We start from the raw sequence: 27,106 nt of genomic DNA, 5'->3' as shown, positions 1-27,106 counted from the left end.
GACTGGGAAAGGGTAGATGCGCCCCGTGACAGACACCATAGGTTGTCCTCAGGATTACCAGGGAGACCTCCCATGACAGCCCCACAAGCTTTTCCTCCAGGTCTGGAGGGGAAGCGGGAGGACTGGGGTGTATCTGCTTTAGTATTCACCACAGTGCCTGCATGCATACCCAGCCCCCATCTCTCTCACACGTCACCAACATTCAGCAGCCAGTGACAGAAAATGACCATAAAGCAAAATGTACTGCCGGTGAAAACTGTTACTGCCGCACTCCACAGCTCGAGCAAAGCTAGTTTATCTCTTCATAACGATGCTCAGAGCACAGGGCATCCCGGAGAAGAGGGGAACGGAAGAGCTAAAGGAAGAGGAGGCCGTGGTGGTAGCGAAAGACAGTAAAGAACGAGAGGAGCGAGAAGGTCAAACAAACTACCCCATTGAGGGCACATTTATTTTCCACATGAAACACACAAACATGCAACAAAGTCATCACAATCCAATAAAGACTGATTAAGATTAAGAAGCCCTTTAATGTTTTATCAATATCTCTAATCTTGCCTTTATTTTTTGTCATTCATTTTATTATACACTTTAAATCTCATTTTCTCTTTGTGTGTTTTTTTTATTTTTATATGTAATATGTTGCTTCTGATGAGAAATTAAATGTGAATGTTGAACCATAGCCACATGGCTCTGACATTTTGTCAGTAAAAAATGGGCATTGAAAATGCAGACAATTACCTAATACATATGATTGATTACCTTTTATGTGAAACAGGAAGAGAGAGAGAGGAGCACCAAAGTGCTATTTCATGCTCATCTCTCTCCATCAAACCCTCTTCAGAGGTCAAAACACAGATAAACAGTGGAGTATGGAGCAGTCCACCATGCCACTCCACAGAGGACACAGCTCAATGACATCTCTAATGATTCCATAACATTTTTCACATACTAAATGTTTGCTTTGTCAGCCGACTTGTTTACATCTTGAGTAACATGCATTTATGATCTTTTTTTAGTTCAACCCCCAAACGTCTACTGTTTCAACATTTTAGGAGCTTAAACCAAGCATTTTCACACACACACACACACACACACACACACACACACTCACACACACGCACACACGCACACGCATGCACACACACACACTCACTCACACACACTCTCTCTCACGCCTACACAGATACACACCAAATTGTTGCAGGCATATCTGTTTACACAGATAAGTGCAATATGCTGTGGAGGTTATCAATATGATTGTGAGGTAAACTCCTCATGAGAAAGGATCCCACACCTAATCAATATATGCTATGGAAAATTGTATGGAATGTATCTTTAATTACTGTAATATAACAATGTTGTACACTATGAATGCTCAATTGAAGACAATCAATCTTTTAAAAAATACATACAAAATATATGTGTTCTCCTTTATGGAGCATTTCAGCTATACCCTTGGATCACTGTCTCCATTGGTCACAAATGGACACGCCTTACAGAATGTTGAACATCCATTATCATGTCCCCAACACCTGATCCCTCCTGCTACGCATAAGGTACAAATTGGTCGCATATATAATTGCATAAACTCTATTCCTCTGTCCAAAACAATAAAATGTATGCTCACAATAAAGCTCCCCCATGTACAGACCACTGAATGTACACACCTGAAAAGCTGAGGAGGCCTAGACCATGAAATATTTGATTAATATTACAGGTACATATGTAAGCATTTGGAAACTGGAAATGTGAGCATGATCTGATCTTGAAATATTAACTGAAACCATTTTCCCTGTACAACTCAATGAGTCTCACTTAAAATGGAAAATTCCCTGATAAGACTGAAAGCATTTCTTTCCTGTTTTTCCCCATTACGAGGGTGACAAAAAGCTTAAAATGTGTAAACTTGCAAAAGGATAAAGAAGAAATGAAAAGACAAAATGACTTGTTTTTCACTCTCACCAGTTTGGGGGTACTGACAGTATCCACCTATTGGTTCTATTAGGTTATACAAGGTAAATGACAAATAATAAAGAGGACTTACTGTACTTACTGAATCCCTCAGGGGCTCCACTACACAGAATCTACATTAACAACAGCAGCAAACGCTAAAACTACTGCTAATACAGTATAAGACGCTCATAACCTGGCATATACATTTCAACAGTCCCTGACATACTGGCAAATAATATATGCCAGATTTGATGTATTCATGTTAATATGTTTCTGTGTGTATAGATATGTGGGTGGGCAGATGTGAATGTATATATTCTTATATAGAAGAGTATAAAAATAAATTAAACTTACACCATATGACTCAAATTGAGCATACATGTACATTTAAAGGTAGATCACGTCTGCAAATGTATAGATATATACTGTATATATATTTGAAGCAATACAAGACAAGTTTATAAACATGAAAATAAAGAACAGCAGATATTGTAGCGAATATATTTAAAGACACCTTCCAAAAATGAAAGGATCAATTAAAGAAAACTGCTGCTTCAAAGTGCTACGGAAGACTATGATTCAGTCCAAAATATTCAAAAGCATTTAAAGGATCAAACCCTGTGAAGTGGGTGGCATACCATAAAACCTCAACACGAATCTCTTCTGGATTATACCAACATCTCCACTCATTAAAATTGTTCAGATCCTACTCAAGGAGAGAATTATGCAACCTAAAGGATAACTGTCATTTTAGGTAAAAGAAACATCACAAGATTTCATCATCAGACTTAGGGCTCGATTCAATCTGTATCGCGGAAGTTCAGTGCTATAGCACGATTGAAATGTAAAGGTAATTCCCAATTGAGCCGACATATGCAGCATTTACAGTGAAAGCAGTCTCCACAAACATGGAAACATTGCTTTTACATATCAATGGAATGAATCTAGCCCTAAAACCTTCAAGAACTATTTAGCTTATGGGCATAGAATCTGTGGGGATGGAAGGGAGGAGGGAACAAAGGGAGGGGAAATTCCCAGTGCAACATCAGCTTCACATACTGTACTTTATAGAACAACATTCTGAGTGATCCTACTGTAGAATGAGCTCATCTAGCTGCTGAGGAAAGGGGAAACACAGCAGTATCAGACCTTAGTATCATACAGCAGTATCAGACCTAAGTATCATACAGCAGTATCAGACCTAAGTATCATACAGCAGTATCAGACCTAAGTATCAGAGCCATCAGACAGTGTTGGTTGGTGGTGGGGTGGGGGTCTGTTGGCTACAGCACCAGGGAACAGCAGAGGCTCATCATGCAACCAACCCAGCACTGCAGAGCAGAGAGGAACACCAGGCTTGTACATCACAGGTTGTGTGTGTGTGCATGTGTGAGGGCAGCTCTGCCTACTCTACTGTATGATGGATATCCTAGAAGAGGAGAGTCATTCTCTGAGGAGGACATCGCTCCCTGAGAAGCATGTTCTGCTCCTCTGTTCAAGGACTAGACGGCCAGAGAACTTCTTAATGCCACAGCACACATGCAAGTAGGCACACACATGTGCTGCGAGTGTGATAGCTCATGCCAATGACTGGACCTCCTCTGCAGGGAGAATAATAAGGCAGGCTTATTCACAGAGGTCAGCGTCATCAATATGTCAACAAAACAAACGATGCTAACCTTGGAGTGGAGCGAGGTGTGCTCGACTGCCTCAGTTCTTAACTTACAGGAGCATACATTTTTAACAAGCATCTAACTGGTTGGTAAGATGCTTGTGTATGAACCTATATCAGGTTTCACTTCCAAAGGCATCCTCTCTGGTTGGCACACCATTAGAATAGACATTTACTGTGAGACGGCTGAATCCTCAGATCCTCTGACTGGCTCTCTGTCAGGTGGTGCATGCGAACCTTCAACAGACTCATTGGCCAGTGGCACAAAGCACTGTGAAATGGCCCTGTGTAGCCAATCAGAGATGCCCTCTCTCCTTTCTGAGAATCACATAGTCGTGACCGTCCACTCAGATCTACAGACAGCTTTGGTGTGGAAAACCACCAAGCTAAAACTAAGCAATAGGCCTCACTTTAAAAAGATTCTCACTAGCAACCACATCAGCATGTCACAACAAGTTGAACTGTGTAGATTTGGTGTGAATTAGACTAATAAGAGTCAGATCTGGAATAGGAACCATGCTTTTAAAATTATATAAGTACATTCTGCATATTAAAATTCTCCTGAAGATATCCACACAAACACCAACTACAACTTGACAAATCACCTCCCTATTCTTTCAAAAACACACATCTGATAAAAGTAGAACAAATGGGGCCAGACATCTAGCGCCTTCAGAGCCCTAGCCAACAAGTCGCAGTTATGAGGTCAACATTCAATGCAATATCAAACTCTGGGCCATATGGTTTGGTGGTGAACATTAACAGACATCTCCTCCAATGCCATGATGTCACAGTCCTAAAATCCTCTTCAGTACAGACGAGGAGGTTCAATATCCTGTCTCAGAGGAATCAATGACTGTTGATAAACCCCACAACAGACAGTACACATTGAGATCAGTTTTAAATCCTGTCTTTACATTCCTTTAACCTATCAGGTAGAAATTTTGGCAAAAATACACATGCTCAAGGCATGGACAAAGAGACAGCAGTCGGAAAAGTTTTACAGTTATGTTTAGATAAATGCAAATAACAGTATAACAAAATCATGACGTTATCATGTCATTATTATGTCATTTGCTATATATTAGTTTGCCCACATACAGAATATGAGAGTCTTTAGGTCTGTTTTGGGTGTGGGGAGTAAAGGACGGTTATCTGGGCTGCATGCTCCCCCCTCAGTCCTTCAGGTTGTCCTGTCCCACCCCTTGGGCTGACAGCTCTGTCAGGACGTTGTCCAGGTAGTTGGGATCTGGGTAGCCGTGTCCCGTCAAGTTGGAGCCAAACTCTGTCTTGTGGTGGATCTCATTCCACACCACTGTATCTGACTCGCCTGTGGTGCTGGACGTGCCGATGGTGAAGATGAGGTGGCGGTCCCACGCCATGATCAGGAGCTTCAGGACCTAGGGACAGACAGATGGACAGAGGATGAGAGCCCAGATAGATAGATACAGCAGCTCACAGTGCAGTGTAGTCACCATCTCTCTTTCTAGTCCAGGAGTGTCAAACGTCCGGCCCGCGGGCCGGATCAGGCCCGCAAACGGGTTTAATCCGGCCCGCGAGATGATTTAAAAAAAACAAAAAAAACAAAAAACAAAAACAAATATTTGTAAAGTATAAAAATGCGCTGCAATTTTTCAATAAAACAAACTGCTGTTCCAATTGCGTCCACTGGATGGCGCAATAGCAATTGTGTTAAGCAAGCAAACTGTTTATACCGGGGCAGAGCAAGTAGGTCAAGCACGTGCAGCCAATGAGCTACTTTGTTTTGCCCGCGATATTTATTACGGCTTCTACTTTTAACATTATGTGCTTTGGCACCCTCATTGCCCCAATATGTCTCTGTCAAAAAGAGAAAAGTGGACGCAGAGTGCAGAGTGTTCCAAGAAAAATGGTCATCCTATTTATTCACGGAATTGAATGGGAAAGCTGTATGTTTGGTGTGTTCAGAGCATGTTGCAGTGCTGAAAGAATATAACCTTCGTCGCCACTATGTGAGTCTTCATGCCGACAAATATGACAACTTTCAAGGACAGCGGAGATGAGAGAAGGTGAATGAACTGTTGGCGGGTCTGAAGAAACAGCAGTCTGTGTTTACTCACAGCCGAGACATCAGTGACGCTGCAGTGAAAGCTAGCTACCTCATTGCTAATGAAATCGCAGTGGCTTCAAAACCATTTAGTGAGGGTGAATTTGTAAAAACATGCATGATGAAGGCAGCGGAGATTGTGTGCCCTGAAAAGCGGCAGGCTTTTGCAAATATCAGCCTGACAAGAAACACAGTTGCAGACAGGATTTCCGATCTTTCAGTGGATTTGGACAGCCAGTTGAAGCAAAAAGTAAAGTCATTTATTGCGTTTTCGGTTGCAATTGATGAAAGCACGGACATTACAGATGTTGCACAACTGGCCATTTTCATCCGCGGAGTTGATGACACATTGACCGTCACCGAGGAGTTCGTGGAGTTGGTGCCGATGACAGATACAACGACAGCAGCTGATATTTTTACCGCACTCGTCGGCGCGCTGGACAGGGTCGGAGTGGACTGGTCCGCGCTGTCAGCCTGGCTACAGATGGTGCGCCCTCAATGATCGGGAAAAAAGCAGGCGTTGTGACAAAGTTCAGAGAGAAAGTGCAATCTGCAAATGGAGGACGTGATTTTTGACTTTTCACTGTATTTTGCACCAGGAGGCTTTGTGTTGCAAGTCATTAAAGATGGATAACGTCATGAAGGTTGTCATCCAAACTGTTAATTTCATCCGATCCAGAAGCCTGAATCACCGTCAGTTTGACAGCCTTCTCAGAGAGAAAGACCACATCTATGGCCTGCCATACCACACTGAGGTAAGATGGTTAAGCCGAGGTGCTGTGCTGAGGCGTTTCTTTGATTTACGAGAAGAAATTGAACAGTTCATGGAAGAAAAGGGCAAACCAGTGTTAGAATTTCATTCCGCAGAATGGATGCAGGACCTTGCATTTATGGTGGATGTTACAGAGCACCTGAATAACTTGAACAAACAGCTGCAAGGGCGCAACAAAGTTGTCACGCAGTATTATGACAGCATGCGTTCTTTCAAGTTGAAGCTGTCATTGTGGGAGACGCAACTTGCCGGTGGTGATGCAGCTCACTTCCCCTGTCTGAAAAATGTGTGCGCGACCCAACATGTGGCAGACATGAAGCGGTTCAAAGATAAAATAACGGGACTGTTACGGGAGTTTGAGCAACGCTTTCAGATTTATGTTTATATGTTTTTATGTTGATGTGCTATTGTTTTTAATTGTTTTTATTTTATTTGTATATTTAACCTATTCTTGACTCTGTGGTTCTTGCACTTGTTTGGGGAACAGGATTTCATTATTTTTATCTACATTTCTGCCTGAGAAATGACACCCTGATACAGTTCTGTGATCTGTGAAACAGTTCTGTTAATCACTGAGGCATTGTGTGTTTGTGTGTTCTTTTTCTTTAGAATTTTCAAATAAACTTGACGTGTTTTATGATTAATAGTGATGTTGTGCTTGTACTATTTTGGACACACTGTCCTCAGGCTCCAGCTTTATGTTGTATGTTGATCGTATTAAAACAAAGAAAACAATCTGAAGTTGTTGTTTTTAAGTTATATATACCATGATTTTTCCGGTCCGGCCCACTTGGGAATAGATTTTCCTCCATGTGGCCCCTGAGCTAAAATGAGTTTGACACCCCTGTTCTAGTCCATTCAAGGGGGTAGAGAAGGGAATGGGGATACAGTACCTAGTCAGTTGCACAACTGAATGCACTCAACCAAAATGTGTCTTCCGCATTTAACCCAATGCCTCTGAATCAGAGAGGTGCAGGGGGCTGCCTTAATTGACGTCATCGGCGGCCGGGGAGCAGTAGTTGCTGCCTTGCTCAAGGGCAGAACGGCAGATTTTTCCACCTTGTTGGCTCGGGGATTCAAACCAGCGACCTTTCGGTTACTGGCCCAATGCTCTTAACCGCTAGGCTACCTGCCTACTACATAATGTATTTTGAAAAACTGTTCTTCCCATATACAGACAGACAGTACTGTAAGTCTTACCCTCCTGCCCTTGTTGTTGTCTGGGAGGTAGCAGTGCCGGGGGAACCCCCTAGCGCTGAACTTCTTCCCTGGGTTGGGATGCTCTGTGGTCTGGTGAATAGGACAAAAACAAAAACATTCAGTCAAGAGGGAAATGTCAAATGTGCCCCCGGGACAAGCTTGTATACTCGTAGTCAGACTACTCTGGTGGGTTTATTTGCACTCTTTTAAAGCATTAATTCGGGGGGAAATGAATGCCACTGCCAAATTAAACCTTTCCCCCTTTCATTAAGAAACAGGTTCTTTATACCAGCTGTAAAACAACCAATTAACTGCCATGCTGTGTGATGCAGGTCTTATGTGTTGACATGCTACACCCTACTCATTGTACTCCATTCTGCTTCATAATGTTCTGTATCATTACTATATCATGACTTTCCTACACAGAGTACAGCTGTCAGTGTAGATGTGTTAAAAGGGGGGAGTGAGGAGTGTGAGTGGTGTGCAGGGGCACTGTGAGTGGGCTGTGGTATGTTGTTCTGATGCAGTGTGGACGGCAGGGGACAGACAGCCCCAGCCTCTCTCTCCCCTGCCCAGGGAGGCTAAGCTTGCTCTTCTGGCAGAAAGGTCACTTTATTGACTCTATTAAAGCTCAGCTCTGCAGAAAGGATGACATTTGCAGCCCTCTCCTCTTGACCACCCCCGCCCCCTGCAAAGAGAGGAGGTGAATCGTTCTCTCTCTTTCACTCTCTTTCTCTCTCTTTCTCTCTCTTTACAAGGATGCAGTCACACGGCTTTGGGGCACTTCAACCCCCTGAGCAACCCTAAAAACGTCATCAAACACCCTCTGAAGCCTCCTCATGTCAGACACAGCAGTATTATAGCACCATAGATGGAAGAGAATAGACCTAGGAAAGAGAGCCAGTGGATGAGTGAACTGTGTGAGTGTGGAGGATATGAGGGTGGTGACCTGTATGCCAGCAGCAATGTCATAGACTATGCGGATGGTCTTGGCCTCTGGGTAGCCGGGCAGGCAGTGGGGAATGACATGGTACTCCATCTTCCCAGGGGGCTGTGTGCCTGTCTTCTCCCCATAGATAGCCTTACAAGTGGGACACTGCAGACTGCCATCCTGGATAGGTACAGATTCAATGTTCAATATTCATAACTAATCTAATCAAACAACTTGAATCTAATCTAGAGTTGGTTTCATGAACATAGATCCTCCTTCTGTCCTAAATTGGCTTTTAATAAACAAATATTATTATAATTTAGTTTCCTGGTTATGCCTTAAAATGTCCATGAACCATGTTTATCAGAGTAAGACCTGCTTCTGAATTGGTTTGATCTCAATCTAATCAAATTGATATCATAGCATACCCCATCACATCAAATGGGGGGTGTAATTTCACCCACTACTATACAATTTCACCCACTACTATACAATATTATATTATGATACCATAACAAGCGCTGGCACGTATGCTCTTTCTCACCTTGTTGCCATTGTTGTACATGGCAACCAGGCACAGCAGATGGTACATGTGCCCACACTTGCCAAGCTTGCCCACCACCTCTGGCTTTATGCCCTTGACAGCCTCGTAGCCCGATGACATCACCAGCCTCTCCCTGCAGATGGTGCAGTCCTGGGAAGGGAAGGTGAGTTGGCACCAGTTAGACCATAACAGCTATTGTATGTTACTGTAGGGTTGGGATGCATAGCAATAATACACTGTATAATGATTTGAAACTGTATTAAACCTGTGTAAGTGTGTGTCATCCAGGACTCTCCTTACCTCATCAGGGGCTACTTTCACTTTCTCTGTGTATTTCCGCACCACATCCTCTGGGTTTTTCCCTAGCAATCAAACACAACATTGAAGGCATGTGGTTGAAAGGAACAAAAAACACTTACTCACACACACAATCATTACTCGAAGACAGATGCATTTTGTCCTTTGAAGACCTAAAGATGACTAGATGGATCTGCATAAGGAGAAGTCTATATGAGCAATAGGTAAACCCAGTGACTGGTCTTGGTCTAAAGTATCATAGCCCTGCTTGATTGTGATGAGACCAGTCCAAGAAGAGAGAGTGTGCGAATAAATACAGTGTGTGATGTTGAAGAGGAGGTCACCTTCAAAGTGACACAGAACAATGAGCCATCACCCAACACACTAAGCTAATCCCAGTGTGAAACCAAGCTAGCATGCCTGACAGGAAGAGAGAGAAAGAGACAGAAAAGTGAGAGAGACAATGTGAGAAAGGGATGGAGAGAGAGAGACAGAGAGAGAGAGGGAGAAGGATTGAATTAGGGGAGAGTGGGGTAAGTTGAGCCATTTTTTACATTCAGCATCACTATGTTGTGTATCCCTGGAAATAATCAGAATTAATGTAAACATATCAGTTTTGAAAACATAACTTGTCCAAAAGAAGTGGTCTCTTGGCAAATTTAGCCTAGGGACAGGGTCAGTTGAGCTGCCTTGGGGTAGGTGGGTGATGATGTCCTGTGACAGTGGGTGATGGTGCTGGTAGGTCAAAGTTGAATTCATGGAATGGGGGTGTGGTATATTGAATATCTTAAATGTATACCTACATTATTTTCAGATATAGATCTCTCTGTTCAATATCACTTCCCCTTCCATTTCTTGACCAGTTGTTGTTTCGATGTGCCAATTTGTAGGCAAGTTCTCTGCATTTGAGGCTACTAAGCCCATGAAACTGGTCTGTGAAATTTTTGATATGTTTAGCAAGCTCAGACTCCATGTCATCAGATAAGACCTACTCTATCATAGCCTCTCTTTCGCACAGGTTATTTTTTTTCTTCAGTGTCATTCAGTCTATTTTTCTCATCCCTTGCTGCAGCTAGAATTGGACTTCTTCCCTTCTCTCACTTCCTTGGCTGCTCTCTCAAGAACCTCAAGGGGGGCTAGACCCCTGCTTTATGTTTGTATACACGGGGCACGATAATGTCTGCTCGGTAACAATAAAAATGCACTCTCTTGAGTTCATATGCATGACACGTTGCAAAAATACTATGCATATTATGCATAAAACTGACTAAATGTAATCATAATGTGTATGGGGTATGTTGGCCATTGGCTCAACTTACCCCAAGGTAAACATTTTGACTACATTAGCCCACACAGCTACAAGGATACACTTTCATGCTAGGTTTAGTACCTCATATTGTAGCTTATAGAGACCCCAACTGATGTATAAAACAATATTTTCATTTGACTTTGTGAAAAAGCCGTTTTCTGGACCTAACTTGCTTACCACTTTGCCATGTGGTTTCTTCCTTCACATACTCCATGAAATTATGACCTTTTTCTAAATATTTGGTCACATAATTAATTTTGTGTATGGTTTCCTAGAAACAAGGGGTGCCTCAACTAACCATTTGGCTCAAATTACCCCACTCTCTCCTATGCATTTTCAGGCAGTGCCTTTTTAATGGCTTCATTAACTGGATCAAAGGCCTCTTTGGCCTCCTTTTGAGCGGCAGCCAGAACAGGTCAGGATAACCACAGATCTCTTTCCCTCTCTGCCTTGCTCCATGGGAGCTATGCTGCATCAATGCAGGAACAATTGGCCTCAACCCATTTATCAATCTGTGGTGTCATCCCATCCCAATGCCTGGGTCTGTGTCCGGGGATGGACGGACAGAGGGAAGGGAGGAAGGCCATAGAGGGGGTGTCTGGGTAAACAGACTGATGCAGGGCTGGAAAACCCACAGCCTCACTGACCAATTAGGACAAAGACTCCCCCGGTGACGCTTGAGATTTCCACAGCGTCAAATCGACTTTGGCCTAGCGCCATTTCAGCTAAAGCCACACATCTCACCACTAGATCATCATCAACCCATCTCACTACAATGGCTTCCTCTTAATTATGGTTGTGGAAATAGCTCTGTTAATTTCAATGTGGTGGGAAGGCCATGAAATATGCTGAGTGTGACTGTGACTGTAAGCCCTCCCTTTCCCTTCTTATCCAGAGAAGGTATTTACTTTACATCTCAATGTGTCAATAGCATATGTCTCATGCTCCATGATAGACCCTTCCCCCTCCAGTGGTCCTTAGAGTCCTCTCTGTCATACATACATACATACCTCTCCTGAGGTGCTTCTTGGTCTTGCGGCGGATGCCGTTGACCCCAGGCACAGGCTTCATGTCACTCTTGTTGATGGGCGGCGGGTGCAGAATGGGTTTAGGGGCCCTGGTCAGACACACAGGCAGGCCAGCCGCACACATCAGGATACCTGTCATACCTGGCATAGACACACATGCATACAAGAAAGAAAATAGTCATGTTGGTTTACTATTATGAGTGTCACGGATCCCCCCGGAGGTCTACGTCACTGACCTGGTTCATTACCATAACCCCGGACTGTCTTGTCTCATTACGCACACCTGGTTCCCATTCCCCCTGATTAGTATGTGTATATATGTGCCCTCTGTTCCCCATTGTCCTTGTTGAATATTGTCCCATGTCCGTTGGTCTTGTGAGTACATTGTATTACAGTTTACATGCCGAGTAATTGTGCACTTGTTATTACTGGTCCCATGTATTTATTTAGAGGTTTACACCTCACTCTTTTGTTTGGGTTACAGCCCTGTGTTATATATATATATATATATGTGCAGGGGCGGCCTGTTCAATAGGGCGATATGGGCGACGCACTGCCAAACGGGAAAAGGAAGGGATTTTTTTTCTAATCAATTATATCACGGCAACAGTAGTTATCAGTGTTGTAATCTATACGTCTGATCTGCCACAGTGCCACACTGCCACTAAATGTCGAATCAGGCTAAAGTCGTGCTTCAAATGGCTCCCCCCTTTTTGGGGCGATTTCAGTCAGGTTGAAAATCGCCCAGAAGTCTCTCATAGCCTCTAATGTAAAATCTATTTTTTTCAAATTTCAGAGCCTTCAATACAATCTCTATGGGTGTCTGAGGGCTTGCACTTACACGCTTTCGTCATACGTAACGTAACGTAACCATGAACGTAACTGAGAAAAGAGCGGATTGTGTCTTTGAAAGAAGTTCCTTTTTGTCGGCGAACAAATGAAGATAAATTGGCAACGAAACAATTAGGACCTCCCAGACCAAATTTAATAATTCAACAGGTTTCTACTAAAGGCGGAAAGTCCTACACCCGAGGATTTTCCAAAAATTGGTACGAACTGAAAAATAACATTGCCACTCAACTTGATGAGGGATACAGGCTAGCTGTCCGCCGCCACAACGATGAGGTTAGTGTTGATAATCACAAGTTTACTGGAGAACTGAGACCAAGTAGAGACTTTGGACAGGGTGGATATGGTATAATAAAGGCAGTTTATTCAGAGGTAAAGATATCTGGAATCGCGTGCACGGACCCGTTCAGTCAAACTCTTAGGGAGCTATAAATTAAGCCCCATTACTTACCATATCAGATAAGAGAAATTGCTGCAGCTACATATATTTTACATCCTGGCCCTACATAGTTCACTATTTGCATCACTTACCAAAATATTACATGTGGTCATATATGCTTGGAAAGTGGAGATGCCATAGAACGTCAAAAAAAGTAAACATTGCTGGAGACACATTGCCGTTTTGGAGAAGACATCGCGTTTGCTAGCGAAGAGATTTGTTGTGGCAAATGAACTTGGGCTGGGAATTGCCAGGAACCTCACGATAAGATATATGCATCAGCATTGCGAGTCTCATGATTCTATACGTATTGCGATTCGATACTGTGATTTTATTGCGCACCATATGTCTGTTGCAGAGGGATCAGAAAGCCATGAGAACGAGTTTTGATCAGTCATGGAAATAAAAGTGCTGAAAACAAATTGGCTCCCAATGTGAAAAGATTGAGAACAAGCTATGAAGGAACAATAATGGTGTTTTGGTGCAGGTACAGCCAACTAGCGCTAAAATATTGCGATATTGTCAATACAGTATATCGTAAAGTATCACTATGTAACTCGATTTCTTTCACCTCAATCCCTCAAATTAACGGTAAATAACTGAATTGTTTGCCCCACATTTAGCTAAGATGATTAGCTAGCCAGCTAAAATGTTTTATTTAGTTAGCAGTCGCATCTACAATAGTTTACTGTCAATAACATGTCTCCAAAAATGACGTGGTGTCTCCAATTGTGTTGACATTTTACAATTGCGATGCGCATCCATGAGTATCCACTTTCTGTAGCTCAGCTGGTAGAGCATGGCGCTTGTAACGCCAAGGTAGTGGGTTCGATCCCTGGGACCACCCATACACAAAAATGTATGCACGCATGACTGTAAGTCGCTTTGGATAAAAGCGTCTGCTAAATGGCATATTATTATTATTATTATTATTATTATCTGAAGAGAGCCCCGAAACATTGTGTGCAGACATTTTATGCAATAAATGAAGTAGGTTGAATCTAGTAGTTCTGATCTTCTGATTGGTCCTGATGAGTTGGGCGAGGTCCCCTCCAGGCTACTGTCACTGTTGCATTGGCTCTGAGTCGGGTTCTCTGTCTTCAAATGTTCAGCCTAAGAGAGGGGATTTTTGTGTGTGTGTGTGTGTGTGTGTGTTTAACAGTGATGATGTGTGTGTGTGTGTGTGTGTGTGTGTGTGTGTGTGTGTTTAACAGTGATGATGTGTGTGTGTGTGTGTTTGTGTGTGTGTGTGTGTGTGTCCTCAGAGCAAGAACTCGTGAGTTGGAAGAACTGAGAGGCCTATGGCGTGGGTGTTGTCCTTGGCCACCTGCTGACAAGGCTGACAAGATAGGACCCTTTTGTCCATTGTTATTGGATAGGAACAGAACTTATAACCAGCTCCTGACCTAAATAGATCTTAGCACAACATTTTACTCAACATATCATATTCCATATTCACTATAACAAATATATTTACTACGACATTAGCAAGAACCGCCACATCCTCAGCCGGCTAATCCAGTGTGTGAAGTTTTGCGGAGTGTTTGAGTTAGCTTTGCGAGGCAAAGATGAAACTGAGGGCTCCACCAACCCTGGTAAGCCAACACTTTTGAGATCAGTCAATAAATGCTTCTGGTATTGACTTATATGCTGCCCCTGTCTTCATGTTGTTGCTGGACATATCTTTTTTAAAATGTGTGTAGGTCACCTAAATCATCAGAAAAATTGCCCCCCCTGAGAATTTTTTCAGGAGCCGCCACTGTATATGTGTATGTTTGTTTTGGGCTTTGTCCATGTCGTTTTCCATGACGTAGCTTATGTTGGGTTGAGTAATAAAATGGATGAGAACTAATGCACTCAATTAAATGCAGCCTCCGATAATTTTTATTTTATTTCAATTTGCGAAAGAGAAGAGAAATTACCTGCAATTGCTGGGTGAACTGGTCCAGAGACAGTCAGGTTCTTAACAGGGAGGGGAGGCACCCTACAGAAGAAGAAAAAACGTCCAATATGAAATCAGGTTTTCAAAAGAGTAAACATAATGACGCTACAGTTAGTTCATTGTTATTAAGTAATGCACATTCTCAATTAGAACAGCCACACTTACACAGATGTGGAATATGTTGCCATAGTGCAAATAGTCCATGGTCACGTGTACTAGCTAGTAGCTACACCACAAACAGTCAGGACCGCTTGACTCATCTACAAACTGTTGAACCAGGGCATGATTCAGAACACACACTCCACACAGAGGAGGAAGACTGTTTACTCGCAAAGACAGCTAAAATAGGAAGTGATAGAGAGCTGTGCACAAAGCATGTGGGTCATGATGAGCCTGTGTGTGTTGGTAAGTCCCTTTTGAGAAAACATGGCCTCCACTCCAGTCTGGTAATAGAGGGCACTCCCATACAGGGCAGACCAGGCTGCAGAGAAAGGTCACCTGTCAGAGGAGCTAGGGTTAGAGACTGCAGACTGAGCTTCTGTTGCTGCTGCAGCTTCTGCTACTCTGTGCAGAAAAAATAACAACTGATCTGCAGAGATGGAGAGGACCACATAGAAGAAAATGCAGCCAAAACAGTTGAGTGCTTAGACAACAGTCGCAATGAAAAGAGAGCAGCTTTAATGACTGAATTATTACACTGTATTAACTTACACAGTATTTCAGTACATGCAAGAAGCATGCCACTTAATTACAGTAGAATGATCTACATTTTCTTAGTTTCCCAAAGGTATTATGTAACATTAATACCATTGATCTAGGAGATCCCTTCCCCCATCTATCTCACTCTCTCTAGTAGCTCTTCAGCACCTCCCTTACAAAATCACTAACGAGAGGCTGCTTTGATATCAGTAGAGCCCTGTGATCCTGTGCCAGGGGAGCCCTTCAATGAACTCTACAGAAATAAAAGGCCCACGTGACCTGGACACTCTGGGTCTGATCTGCCTTATCTCCACTCTCAGGGGAACTAATGTAGTGCTACGCAGGGCCAAGCCACAGAGTAGTCGAGTAGAGATACGAGGCCAGTGTAATGGCCTATGATGTATGTCAGACAGCTGTGTGCATGTATGCTTGAAACACGTATAATTCAGGCGTTGCATGGAGGGGTTGTTTGTGATTGAACAACTAATTCTCACCAGGAGAGCGCAACATACAACAAGAGCCCTTAGCGCCGTCACACGCACGTGGAAGTGTTACAGCATTTGTAATTGAGATATTTTAATGCCATGAGGTCATTCAACCATATAACCTCTTGTTGAGCAAAAACACGCAACAGCATTTCTTGCTACATTTTATTTCAAAATATGGGAAGCTAGTAACTTTAAGCTTTTAACAAGACCCTTGAGTTCTTCTGGGGCCAGTGACGCGTTTGGACCACTGCTGACCTACATCCCCCCTCCAGCCCTTCACCAGGGCCATGGTCACGAGTCCACAGCTGCACACCTAAAGGCCTCACACTCGCTCCTAAGATCTAAAGAGCATTTAGTTGTATTTACATCTATTACTAAGGCTGGTGTTCAGATTTTATCAGGAGGTAGTACCTTACAAATGTACAGTATAGGTACACATGTTCACTGAACACATGAGTGTAGGCTACAATATTGTAGGAGTGATTTAGTATTTCACTTTCAAGCAAATTCCATGAGTTAGTACGGACCCATTAACCTCTTTATCTCTTTCGTTCAGTCAACCCTTGTCACTCTCTTCATTCTCTGCTCTCTCTTCTCACTCCTGTTTACCCCTCCTCTCCTCCATTCCTTCCCCTCACCTCTCTCCCAGACTGACTTTCCAGCCTGACTTGAGCAGGACTTAATTAGACTGAGAGCTATGTGATTTCCTCCCGATTGAGACCAAATTAGGCCCAGTTAGAGAAGTGCTGACGGAGCCCTTATATCTCCTCATCTGTTTATCATGCACCAGGAAGACAGGGGGAGGAGGAGAAGAGGAGAACTCCAAAAGTGCTTGATTTTATATTGTTGTGGTGGAGGACTGGGAGAGGAAGGCAGACCTGGCCAGGGAGAGAGAACAACAGGAGTAATGCACTTCACAAAGCACCCCAAAACAGACAAATAAGCAATAATGACACAGAGCATCTCTACAATTGCATCGGTTTGGTCCGGATGGGCATTCATCATTTATTAAGTTATTTCTCCTTTAATTCTATCTAATGGAGACAGGGCCGAGACAGGGCTGAGACAGGGCTGAGACAGGGCTGAGACAGGGCTGAGGGCTCTAGTGGAGAGCAGAGCAGTGCAGCGCAGCGGTAGGGCTGTGTAATCCCTGCTGCGTCCCCTGGCCTGTTCATATCAGATAGCTAGCTCTCCAGTCTGAACAGAGTCCAACACCGTTAATCAGTTAATAGAAGGAGACATGAGCACCAAAACAAATCCTACTCACTCAGCCAAGGGCAGAGAGCACTGCTGGGCAGCATAGTACCATTAACTGCCTCATAATTAAATGAGCTAGTAGTGCAAGTATAAAGGATATCACTTACCATGCCTCCTCTGCCGTCTTCATCTTTAGAGAACACACAAAGAAATAAAAACATTTCCTATCTTTTAGACCTCACAAACAATCTCTGTGTTCTCAAATGGGGAAGTGAATGGAGGAAGTTGTGATAAGGAAGTGGCTTGTCGCTGTCAAATTCACATCACAGAGGACTGGAGCAAACTCTGCAAGTGTCTCTGCAACTCTGTGCTCTGTACACTGCAGATAGATAGAGAACCAGAGGCCTTGTTCATTAGGAATTATCTCTCTAACATCTAATAAGGTGATATGCTCTTTATTCCACTCTAGTTTCTTCCTCTTTGGAAGAATAAGTTCCTAGTTGTAGGGTTGTTTTTATACGTTGCTTTTATATGTGTTCTGACATTTCTTATTTAGGTACAGAAGATCAAGCGTAAAGGCCAATTGGAAAGTGAATTGCAGGTGGCAACCATTGGAAACCCAATATGAAAGCAAATGTGACATGTTAAGACAGACCAGTAGGGGGTGCTCTTTACCCCCCCTCTGATATTTACTACGACATCACAACAACCATTTTACATTTTAGTCATTTTAGCAGACGCTCTTATCCAGAGCGACTTACAGTTAGTGCATACATTTTCATACTGGCCCCCCGTGGGAAACAAACCCACAACCCTGGCGTTGCAAGCGCCATGCTCTACCAACTGAGCTACAGGGGACTACATGTTCGAGGATAGTGAAACTAAGCCTGAAATTATTCAGTCGTAAACTAGTTCATTAAACTACCTTATAATCATCTACATGTTATCACAAGGTTATTATTTCAACTGCATTCTTTGTCATTGGCGACAGAGGTATTGTGTCCAATATGTGTGGGTGTGTGTTTTACTGTTATCTGTCTATAAATGAACTCGCTGAAATGTGTGAGGGTATTCATGTGTCTGTGCGTCTGTGTCCTGCTGTGTGTGTTGTTGTTAACCACACTCTTCCTTTGTGTGTAGAGCCACTTGCCTGGTAAACATTGTTCTCCACCTCACCCCTTTCTCTCTCTGTCTCGCTCTCTCTCTATCTGTCTTTCTCACAGTCTTCTCCCACAGCCTCTCACAGTTCCCTCCTGCCCACTGCACAGAGTTGAGAAACGAGCACTCCATCCACTCCAGGCCTCTGATTTGATAGGGCCCTTATAAATCACCACAGGACTTCTCAGCTGTTACACACACACACAATAATACACTCCTGCCTGTTTCACACGCTCAGGTGAGCTCAGGGCAATATCAATCTGCCACCTGTCCACTCAGTCATGTGCTTCCATGAGCTGCCAACATCACACATTCCCTTACACAGAACTAGGCCTTGTGAAGTCAGTGTGTGTCTGCCTGAAGGACAGTATCATTTCAACATATACTGTCTAACTGTTTCTCTCCCCATCAGCTGTGAGAGGGAAATGGAATGAAATGAGTTCACGAGAGGGTTTATTTTAGTAAAGAAAACAGGATAGGGACTGAGATATCGGTTACAGCTCTACATACTTATTTCCTTCAGTTCCCCTCACTGAATCGCTCTCGGGTCAGATAGCTCTGCTCAAGCTCCCATTTTTCCCTGATCTATTATTCATCTCTCCCCAGTGTATCTCTGCCGCCACGGCAAATGGGTTTCCACAGCTACATGGGAGCACAGCTTTACACATGGACACACACAGGCTTACACTCACACAAGAACACACACACATACAACAGAACAACCACCCAAAAAGACACATACAGTGCTTAGCATAGAATAACCTGACACATAGCTAACACCACTGTGTGGTAGAAATGAACTGGGTAAAATTAGAGGCACAGAGCAGCTATTCAGAGTCTATTGAGGCAAGCGTAAGCTTATTATTCAGGACAACCATGCTAAGATTCAAATGTGGAGCAGAAGGAAACAGTTCCCTACACTTCCCAGTGCAGAGAGAGATGAGAGAGGAGTAAGTACAGAGAGGAGAGAGAAGATATGGGATAAAGAGGAGAGATGAGAGCGGCAGCATAGCTGTCAATGACCTGGAGCTCCCTCTGCAGAGCCGTTGATCCCCCAGTTAACAAGAGGTGCAGAGAGAGAGAGAGAGAGAGAGAGAGAGAGAGAGAGAGAGAGAGAGAGAGAGAGAGAGAGAGAGAGAGAGAGAGAGAGAGAGAGAGAGAGAGAGAGAGAGAGAGAGAGAGAGAGAGAGAGAGAGAGAGAGAGAGAGAGAGAGAGAGAGAGAGAGAGAGAGAGAGAGAGAGAGTTTAGCAAATCTGTAGTGGAATGTAATCCAAATGATTGTCATGGTTACCCTAGTGGGATGGCTCCTCTGGCAGTGCCCATGGAAATGCGCTGGGTGCCCGGCCGGTTCAGGTTGTTCTGCCCATTGATGATGGCATGGTGACCATGGGAGTGGGCGTGGGAGTGGCCATGTGCAGGCGGATGGGACGACAGTGCCGGGGAACAGGGGAAGTTGGCACTAGACAGGGGCGACTGCACCTGTTCAGCTTTGGCTTGGCCTCCTCCTGCGCTTATGTTGTTATGTTGTATATTATTGGTCCCGGCACCGGAGGTGGGGGACCAGAGGGTGGTTCCAGTGAAGGTGTTACTCTGCCGTACCACGGTGAGCGTGTCTGTAGCCCCTGAAGGTCCCGTGGCCCCCCCATACAGCTTACGGCGCTGAGAGGCCAGGATGGCGTTGGAGGCAGCCCGCGTGCTGTTGACCAGGATGCACTGCTGGCAGGAGCAGGGCTGGCCGGAGCTGGCTCCCACGGGCCAAGACTGGGACTTGGGGATGGAGCCCATGATGAGAGGGTAGGCTAGGTCCATGCGTCGGCGCAGGCGGCGTTTCCTCTGGCTCTGCCGGTTGGTCTGGGTCATGCTGTTGAAGTCAATGAGGTAGCAGAAGCCCAGAGAGGTCAGGTCCAGCCAGGGGTGCTGCTTCTCATAGGCGTTCTGGACGGTCACACAGATCTCCATGTCGTAGGGCGTCCAGGAGCTGCTGTCGTTCTCCCACTCCCACACCACACCCTTCCCCGGGGCCGACGACGGCTCATAGAAGTTCCTGTGGACCGGCCTCATGGTGCCTGGAGGAAGAGAGCAAGAGGGAGGATAGGAGGTCAGAGGAGAGGGAACAACTGTACGCATCCCATCATAGATTATTCACATACCAAGATATCAAACCACTTTTCGTTTAAATAATCATGCATTTAAATGTATAATTCATTGAATAAATTGGCCACGCATGCTTCAAAATGAGAAAGCAACCCAGATACTAATATGTGAAAATGACAGACTGTCCTGATTTTCTACAGGTCTCTTTGTTGAGGAAGGGGAATGGGAGGGGGAGACGGAGGTGTACCTCTGCCCCTCTGCTGATGGGCCCTCAGCCCCCACCTCTATTATAACACAATTATTGTGGTCACATGGGAAATCAGGACACCTCTCCCCATCCATCTCCTGGCTCTCCGGCGAGGAACACCACCACCCTTCCCCCATTTAATTTAACGGCTAAATGCACACTCCCTTGCAGGGGAGCACCGGGGTGATAATGGAAGGATGAAGGTGTGTGTAGTGGGGCTGGTGGGGATGGGTGGGGGTCAGCGGTGGTAACCCCCCAGTCATACAGTCCAGCACCACTGGCTCCAGAGAATAAAACGCATCAGCACAATCAGTAGCGCTGACCTTGAATTCCTGCCGCAAACTGTGGTAAAGGACTTGGCTTGGCGGCTGATTTCATTTGGAAGGCTGCTGAGAACCTCTGCACACAGACACAGACATAGACACACGCACCCACCCACCCGCACGCACCCAAGCTAGAACAAAAACACACAAGAAATAAAAATAAGCAGAACATGAGCTACAGAGGGACACATTAACATGCAACATATTTACACTCTCTCTTTCTCTCTGTAAGGCTGTGTGTGTGTGTGTGTTTGTTCTTTGGTCTCTGACCCAATAAATGGATGTGCAGCAGCTCCACACTTTCTTGTTAAACGGTAAGTTAACACTAGCCTTATAAATATTTCATTGTGTGGAGACTTTATTAGCTGGGCATCAATTTAGCTTCACCAACTAATGGTGAGTAAAAATAAACAGTCCCTCCCTTTAAGAGACAATTAGCTATTCATAGGCCATAATAGAAGCTAATGTAAAGACAACACTGCAAAAAAATATTATACTTATAAATACAAACACAACATGCAACATTTCAAGTTGAAGTTACAGTTCATATAAGGAAATCAGTCAATTGAAATAAATTCATTAGGCCCTAATCTATGAATTTCACATGACCAGGAATACAGATATGCATCTGTTGGTCACAGATACCTTTAAAAAAAAAGGTAGGGGTGTGGATCAGAAAACCAGTCAGTATCTAGTGTGACCATCATTTGCCTCATGCAGCGCGACATACAGTTGAAGTCTGAAGTTTACATACACTTAGGTTGGAGTCATTAAAACTCATTTTTCAACCACTACACAAATTTCTTGTTAAAAAACTATAGTTTTGGCAAGTCGGTTAGGACATCTACTTTGTGCATGACACAACTAATTTTTCCAACAATTGTTTACAGACAGATTATTTCACTTATAATTCACTGTATCACAATTCCAGTGGGTCAGAAGTTTACATACGCTAAATTGACTGTGCCTTTAAACATCTTGGAACATTTCAGAAAATGATGTCATGGCTTTAGAAACTTCTGATAGGCTAAACGACATCATTTTAGTCAATTGGAGGTGTACCTGTGGATGTATTTCAAGGCCTACCTTCAAACTCAGTGACTCTTTGCTTGACATCATGGGAAAATCAAAAGAAATCAGCCAAGACCTCAGAAAAAAAATGGTAGACCTCCACAAGTCTGGTTCATCCTTGGGAGCAATTTCCAAACGCCTGAAGGTACTACGTTCATCTGTACAAACAATAGTACGCAAGTATAAACACCTTGGGACCATGCAGCCGTCATACCGCTCAGGAAGGAGACGCGTTCTGTCTCCTAGAGATGAACGTACTTTGGTGCGAAAAGTGCAAATCAATCCCAGAACAATAGCAAAGGACCTTGTGAAGATGCTGGAGGAAACAGGTACAAAAGTATCTATATCCACAGTAAAACGAGTCCTATATCGACATAACCTGAAAGGCCGCTCAGCAAGGAAGAAGCCACTGCTCCAAAACGACCATAAAAAAGCCAGACTACGGTTTGCAACTGCACATGGGGACATAGATCTTACTTTTTGGAGAAATGTCCTCTGGTCTGATGAAACAAAAATAGAACTGTTTGCCCATAATGACCATCGTTATGTTTGGAGGATAAAGGGGGTTGCTTGCAAGCCGAAGAACACCATCCCAACCGTGAAGCACGGGGGTGGCAGCATCACGCTGTGGGGGTGCTTTGCTGCAGGAGGGACTGGTGCACTTCACAAAATAGATGGCATCATGAGGAAGGAAAATTATGTGGATATATTGACGCAAAGTCTAAAGACATCAGTCAGGAAGTTAAAGCTTGGTCGCAAATGGGTCTTCCAAATGGACAATGACCCCAAGCATACTTCCAAAGTTGTGGCAAAATGGCTTAAGGACAACAAAGTCAAGGTATTGGAGTGGCCTTCACAAAGCCCTGACCTCAATCCTATAGAAAAGTTGTGGGCAGAACTGAAAAAGCGTGTGCGAGCAAGGGGGCCTACAAACCTGACTCAGTTACACCAGCTCTGTCAGGAGGAATGGGCCAAAATTCACCCAACTTATTGTGGGAAGTTTGTGGAAGGCTACCTGAAACGTTTGACCCAAGTTAAACAATTTAAAGGCAATGCTACCAAATAGTAATTGAGTGTATGTAAACTTCTGACCCACTGGGAATGTGATGAAATAAATAAAAACTGAAATAAATCATTCTCTTTACTATTATTCTGACATTTCACATTCTTAAAATAAAGTGGTGATCCTAACTGACCTAAGGCAGTTCGATCCCGAGCATCCCAAATATGCTCAATAGGTGACATGGAAGAACTGGGACATTTTCAGCTTCAAGGAATTGTGTACAGATCCTTGCGACACGGGGCCGTGCATTATCATGCTGAAACATGAAGTGATGGCGGCGGATGAATGGCACGACAATGGGCCTCAGGATCTCGTCACGGTATCTCTGTCCATTCAAATTGCCATCAATAAAATGCAACTGTGTTCATTGTCCACTGCCACCATGGGGCAGTCTCTTCACAACCTTGACATCAGCAAACCGCTTGCCCACACAACGCCATACACGTGCTCAGAGGTTGTGAGGCCTGTTGGACGTATGGACGTACTGCCAAATTCTCTAAAACGATGTTGGAGGGGGCTTATGGTAGAGAAATTAACATTAAATTATCTGGCAACAGCTTTGGTGGACATTCCTGCAGTCAGCATGCCAAATGCGCACTCCCTCAAAACTTGTGCTGGGGACAATAAAATGCCACTCTAAAATGTGCAGTTTTGTCACAGTGCCACAGATGTCTCAAGGTGCACTTGTGTAATAACCATGCTGTTTAATCAGCTTCTTGATATGCCACACCAGTCAGATGGATGGATTATATTGGCAAAGGAGAAATGCTCACTAACAGGGATGTAAACAGATTTGTTCACAACATTTTAGAGAAATTAGCTTTTTGTGCGTATGGACAATTTCTGGGATGTTTTATTTCAGCTCATGAAACATGGGAACAACACTTTACATGTTATGTTTATATTTTTGTTCAGTGTACACTACCGGTCCAAAGTTTTAGAACACCTACTGATTCAAGGGTTTTTCTTTATTTGTACTATTTTCTACATTGTAGAATAATAGTGAAGACATCAAAACTACGAAATAACACATTTGGAATCATGTAGTAACCAAAAAAGTGTTTAACAAATCAAAATATATGTTATATTTGAGATTATTCAAATAGCCACCCTTTGCTTTGATGACAGCTTTGCACACTCTTGGCATTCTCTCAACCAGCTTCATGAGGTAGTCACCTGGAATGGATTTCAATTAACAGGTGTGCTTTGTTAAAAGTTAATTCGTGGAATTTCTTTCCTTCTTAATGCATTTGAGCCAATCAGTTGTGTTGTGACAAGGTAGGTGGGGGGTATACAGAAGATAGCCCTATTTGTTAAAAGACCAAGTCCATATTATGGCAAGAACAGCCCACATGAGCAAAGAGAAATGACAGTCCATCATTACTTTAAGACATGAAGGTCAGTCAATACGGAAACTTGTGCAGTCGCAAAAACCATCAAGCACTATGACGAAACTAGCTCTCATGAGGACCACCACAGGAATGGAAGACCCAGAGTTACCTCTGCTGCAGAGGATAAGTTCATTAGAGTTACCAGCCTCAGAAATTGCAGCCCAAATAATTGCTTCACAGAGTTCAAGTAACAGACACTCAACATCAACTGTTCAGAGGAGACTGTGTGAATCAGGCCTTCATGGTCGAATTGCTGCAAAGAAACCACTACTAAAGGACACCAATAAGAAGAAGAGACTTGCTTGGGCTATTTGTCCTTTGGTCTGGAGTCCAACTTGGAGATTTTTGGTTCCAACCACTGTGTCTTTGTGAGACGCGGTGTGGGTGAACGGATGATCTCTGCATGTGTATTTCCCACCATAAAGCATGGAGGAGGAGGTGTTATGGTGTGGTGGTGCTTTGCTGGTGACACTGTCTGTGATTTATTTGTATATTGATATGGTTTGGGATGAGTCGGACGGCAGAGTGATGGAAAAGCAGCCAACAAGTGCTCAGCATATGTGGGAACTCCTTCAAGACTGTTGGAAAAGCATTCCAGGTTAAGCTGGTTGAGAGAATGCCAAGAGTGTGCAAAGCTGTCATCAAGGCAAAGGGTGGCTATTTGAAGAATCTCAAATATAACATATATTTTGATTTGTTTAACACTTTCTTGGTTACTACATGATTCCATATGTGTTATTTCATAGTTTTGATGTCTTCACTATTATTCTACAATGTAGAAAATAGTAAAAATAAAGAAAAACCCTTGAATGAGTAGGTGTTCTAAAACTTTTGACCGGTAGTGTATATAAATGGTGACATGCCCAAATGGAGGGTTGATTGTAAATCATGTTCCCTTGGTTATTACAGCTAACTACCGTCAACAGAATATTATGTAGGGTCATGACACTCCCATGAGAAATAACCCCTCACTAGGGTCAACCTCTGAATACATTACTCCATCCTATTACAGACTATAAATCATATACATCACATGTAAACCCCAGGATATAACCTGTCAAAAGAAGAAACATGGGAATGTCGAACAGCCAAGAGCCACCCCTCTAATTAAATGACTGATTCTGGTCTAGTGTTTGTATTTCTATGCTGTGGTATTGACTGGGGTTAGCTAGGGCCTTAAGGAGAAAGTGAAGGTCACATGGAACCAAAATAGGAAGCTCCACTCACAGACAGCACAAACAACCTCCTCACAGCACCTCATATGACTACCTGACCCATGTACTAATTTACTGTTGTATATATCATGGCTCCAGCCCAAAGGCTGAGGCAGAGTTGTCGATCCTATCCGTGCGACCCAGCCGTCCCTGCATGTGCTTCCTGACAGGAAACAGAGAGAGAGTGGTCACTTCCTGTCTGACTCTATGTGCCTTTGGCAGCAGTATCTCCCTTCCTGGAGTCTCTCCTCCTTCTCTCCCCCGTCCTTCTCTCCCCCATCCTGTCTCCCCTCTCCCCCCGTCCCCTCCTCCCCCTCCTCATGACATCCTCCAGCTGTCCTTGCCCAACACGACAGCGGTCCCATTGGGTGAGGAGTAGTGGCAATGTGATGTATCACTGTGTCAAGCCTCACTGTGGGACTGTAACCCTAGCTCACACATGGGGTGAGTTGGTGAACTAGTTGTGGAAAACCGAGTGGCTTCCTGATGATCTGTTCCCTCCCTGACAGAGTCTATCATTCATCTCTCTTTAATGGGGTTGTTTTTGTCTTGAGTTGAAGACAGGTCAGTCTGATTCCTTCCCTTTGTCTTTCCTCAGGTAGGACATATGTTACAAGACTGTCACTGCATCCTTCATTAGATAGCCCCCCAGATAATACAACAGGCCTCCTAAAGGAAGTGAAAGCAGATGCAATGTCACTGGTTCTGATATTATGTGAGCTCACGTCTTACTGCAGACTGGCTGTCATATGTGTTTGCTGATCCCACAAATCAGAGGACCAGTTACATCATCTACAGGGCAGTTAAATCATCATAAAAGCTTAACTCTTGGGATACCACAGCAACCATACTTTACAACCACTGAACAGAATCAATAGCGTATAAAATATATATATATATATATATATATATATATATATATATATATATATATATATATATATATATATATACATTACTGTGAAAAAGTATTTTCCCCCTTTCTGATTTTCTCTATTTTGGATAATGAATGTTATCAGATGTTCAACCAAAACCTAATATTAGATAAAGGGAACCTAAGTTTACATGAGCAAACCGCTTGCCCACACATCGCCATACACGTGCTCTGCATCAATTTAGCTTCACCAACTAATGGTGA

At 43.6% G+C, this 27,106-nt stretch overlaps 1 protein-coding gene across 1 annotated transcript in view; it reads right to left on the bottom strand.

Annotated features, from left to right (window-relative positions):
• Window positions 1-417: 417 nt before the first annotated feature.
• Window positions 418-27,106, bottom strand: part of LOC121584770 (E3 ubiquitin-protein ligase DTX1) — a 93,386-nt gene continuing 66,697 nt past the window's right edge. The window contains exons 4-11 of the mRNA XM_041900872.2: window positions 19,857-20,631; window positions 15,003-15,064; window positions 11,775-11,933; window positions 9,459-9,520; window positions 9,159-9,308; window positions 8,633-8,794; window positions 7,684-7,773; window positions 418-5,025 (exon numbers count right to left, since the gene is read on the bottom strand). Coding sequence (XP_041756806.1) covers window positions 4,801-5,025; window positions 7,684-7,773; window positions 8,633-8,794; window positions 9,159-9,308; window positions 9,459-9,520; window positions 11,775-11,933; window positions 15,003-15,064; window positions 19,857-20,631 — 1,685 coding nt within the window. The 3' untranslated portion in view covers window positions 418-4,800. The remainder of the gene's footprint in view (window positions 5,026-7,683; window positions 7,774-8,632; window positions 8,795-9,158; window positions 9,309-9,458; window positions 9,521-11,774; window positions 11,934-15,002; window positions 15,065-19,856; window positions 20,632-27,106) is intronic.

The sequence above is a fragment of the Coregonus clupeaformis genome, chromosome 16 (genome assembly GCF_020615455.1).
Source record: "Coregonus clupeaformis isolate EN_2021a chromosome 16, ASM2061545v1, whole genome shotgun sequence".
In the NCBI taxonomy this organism is placed as follows: Eukaryota; Metazoa; Chordata; class Actinopteri; order Salmoniformes; family Salmonidae; genus Coregonus; species Coregonus clupeaformis.
The sequence above is the reverse complement of the archived record's forward strand: the minus strand, read 5'-3'. Positions and strand labels throughout refer to the sequence as shown.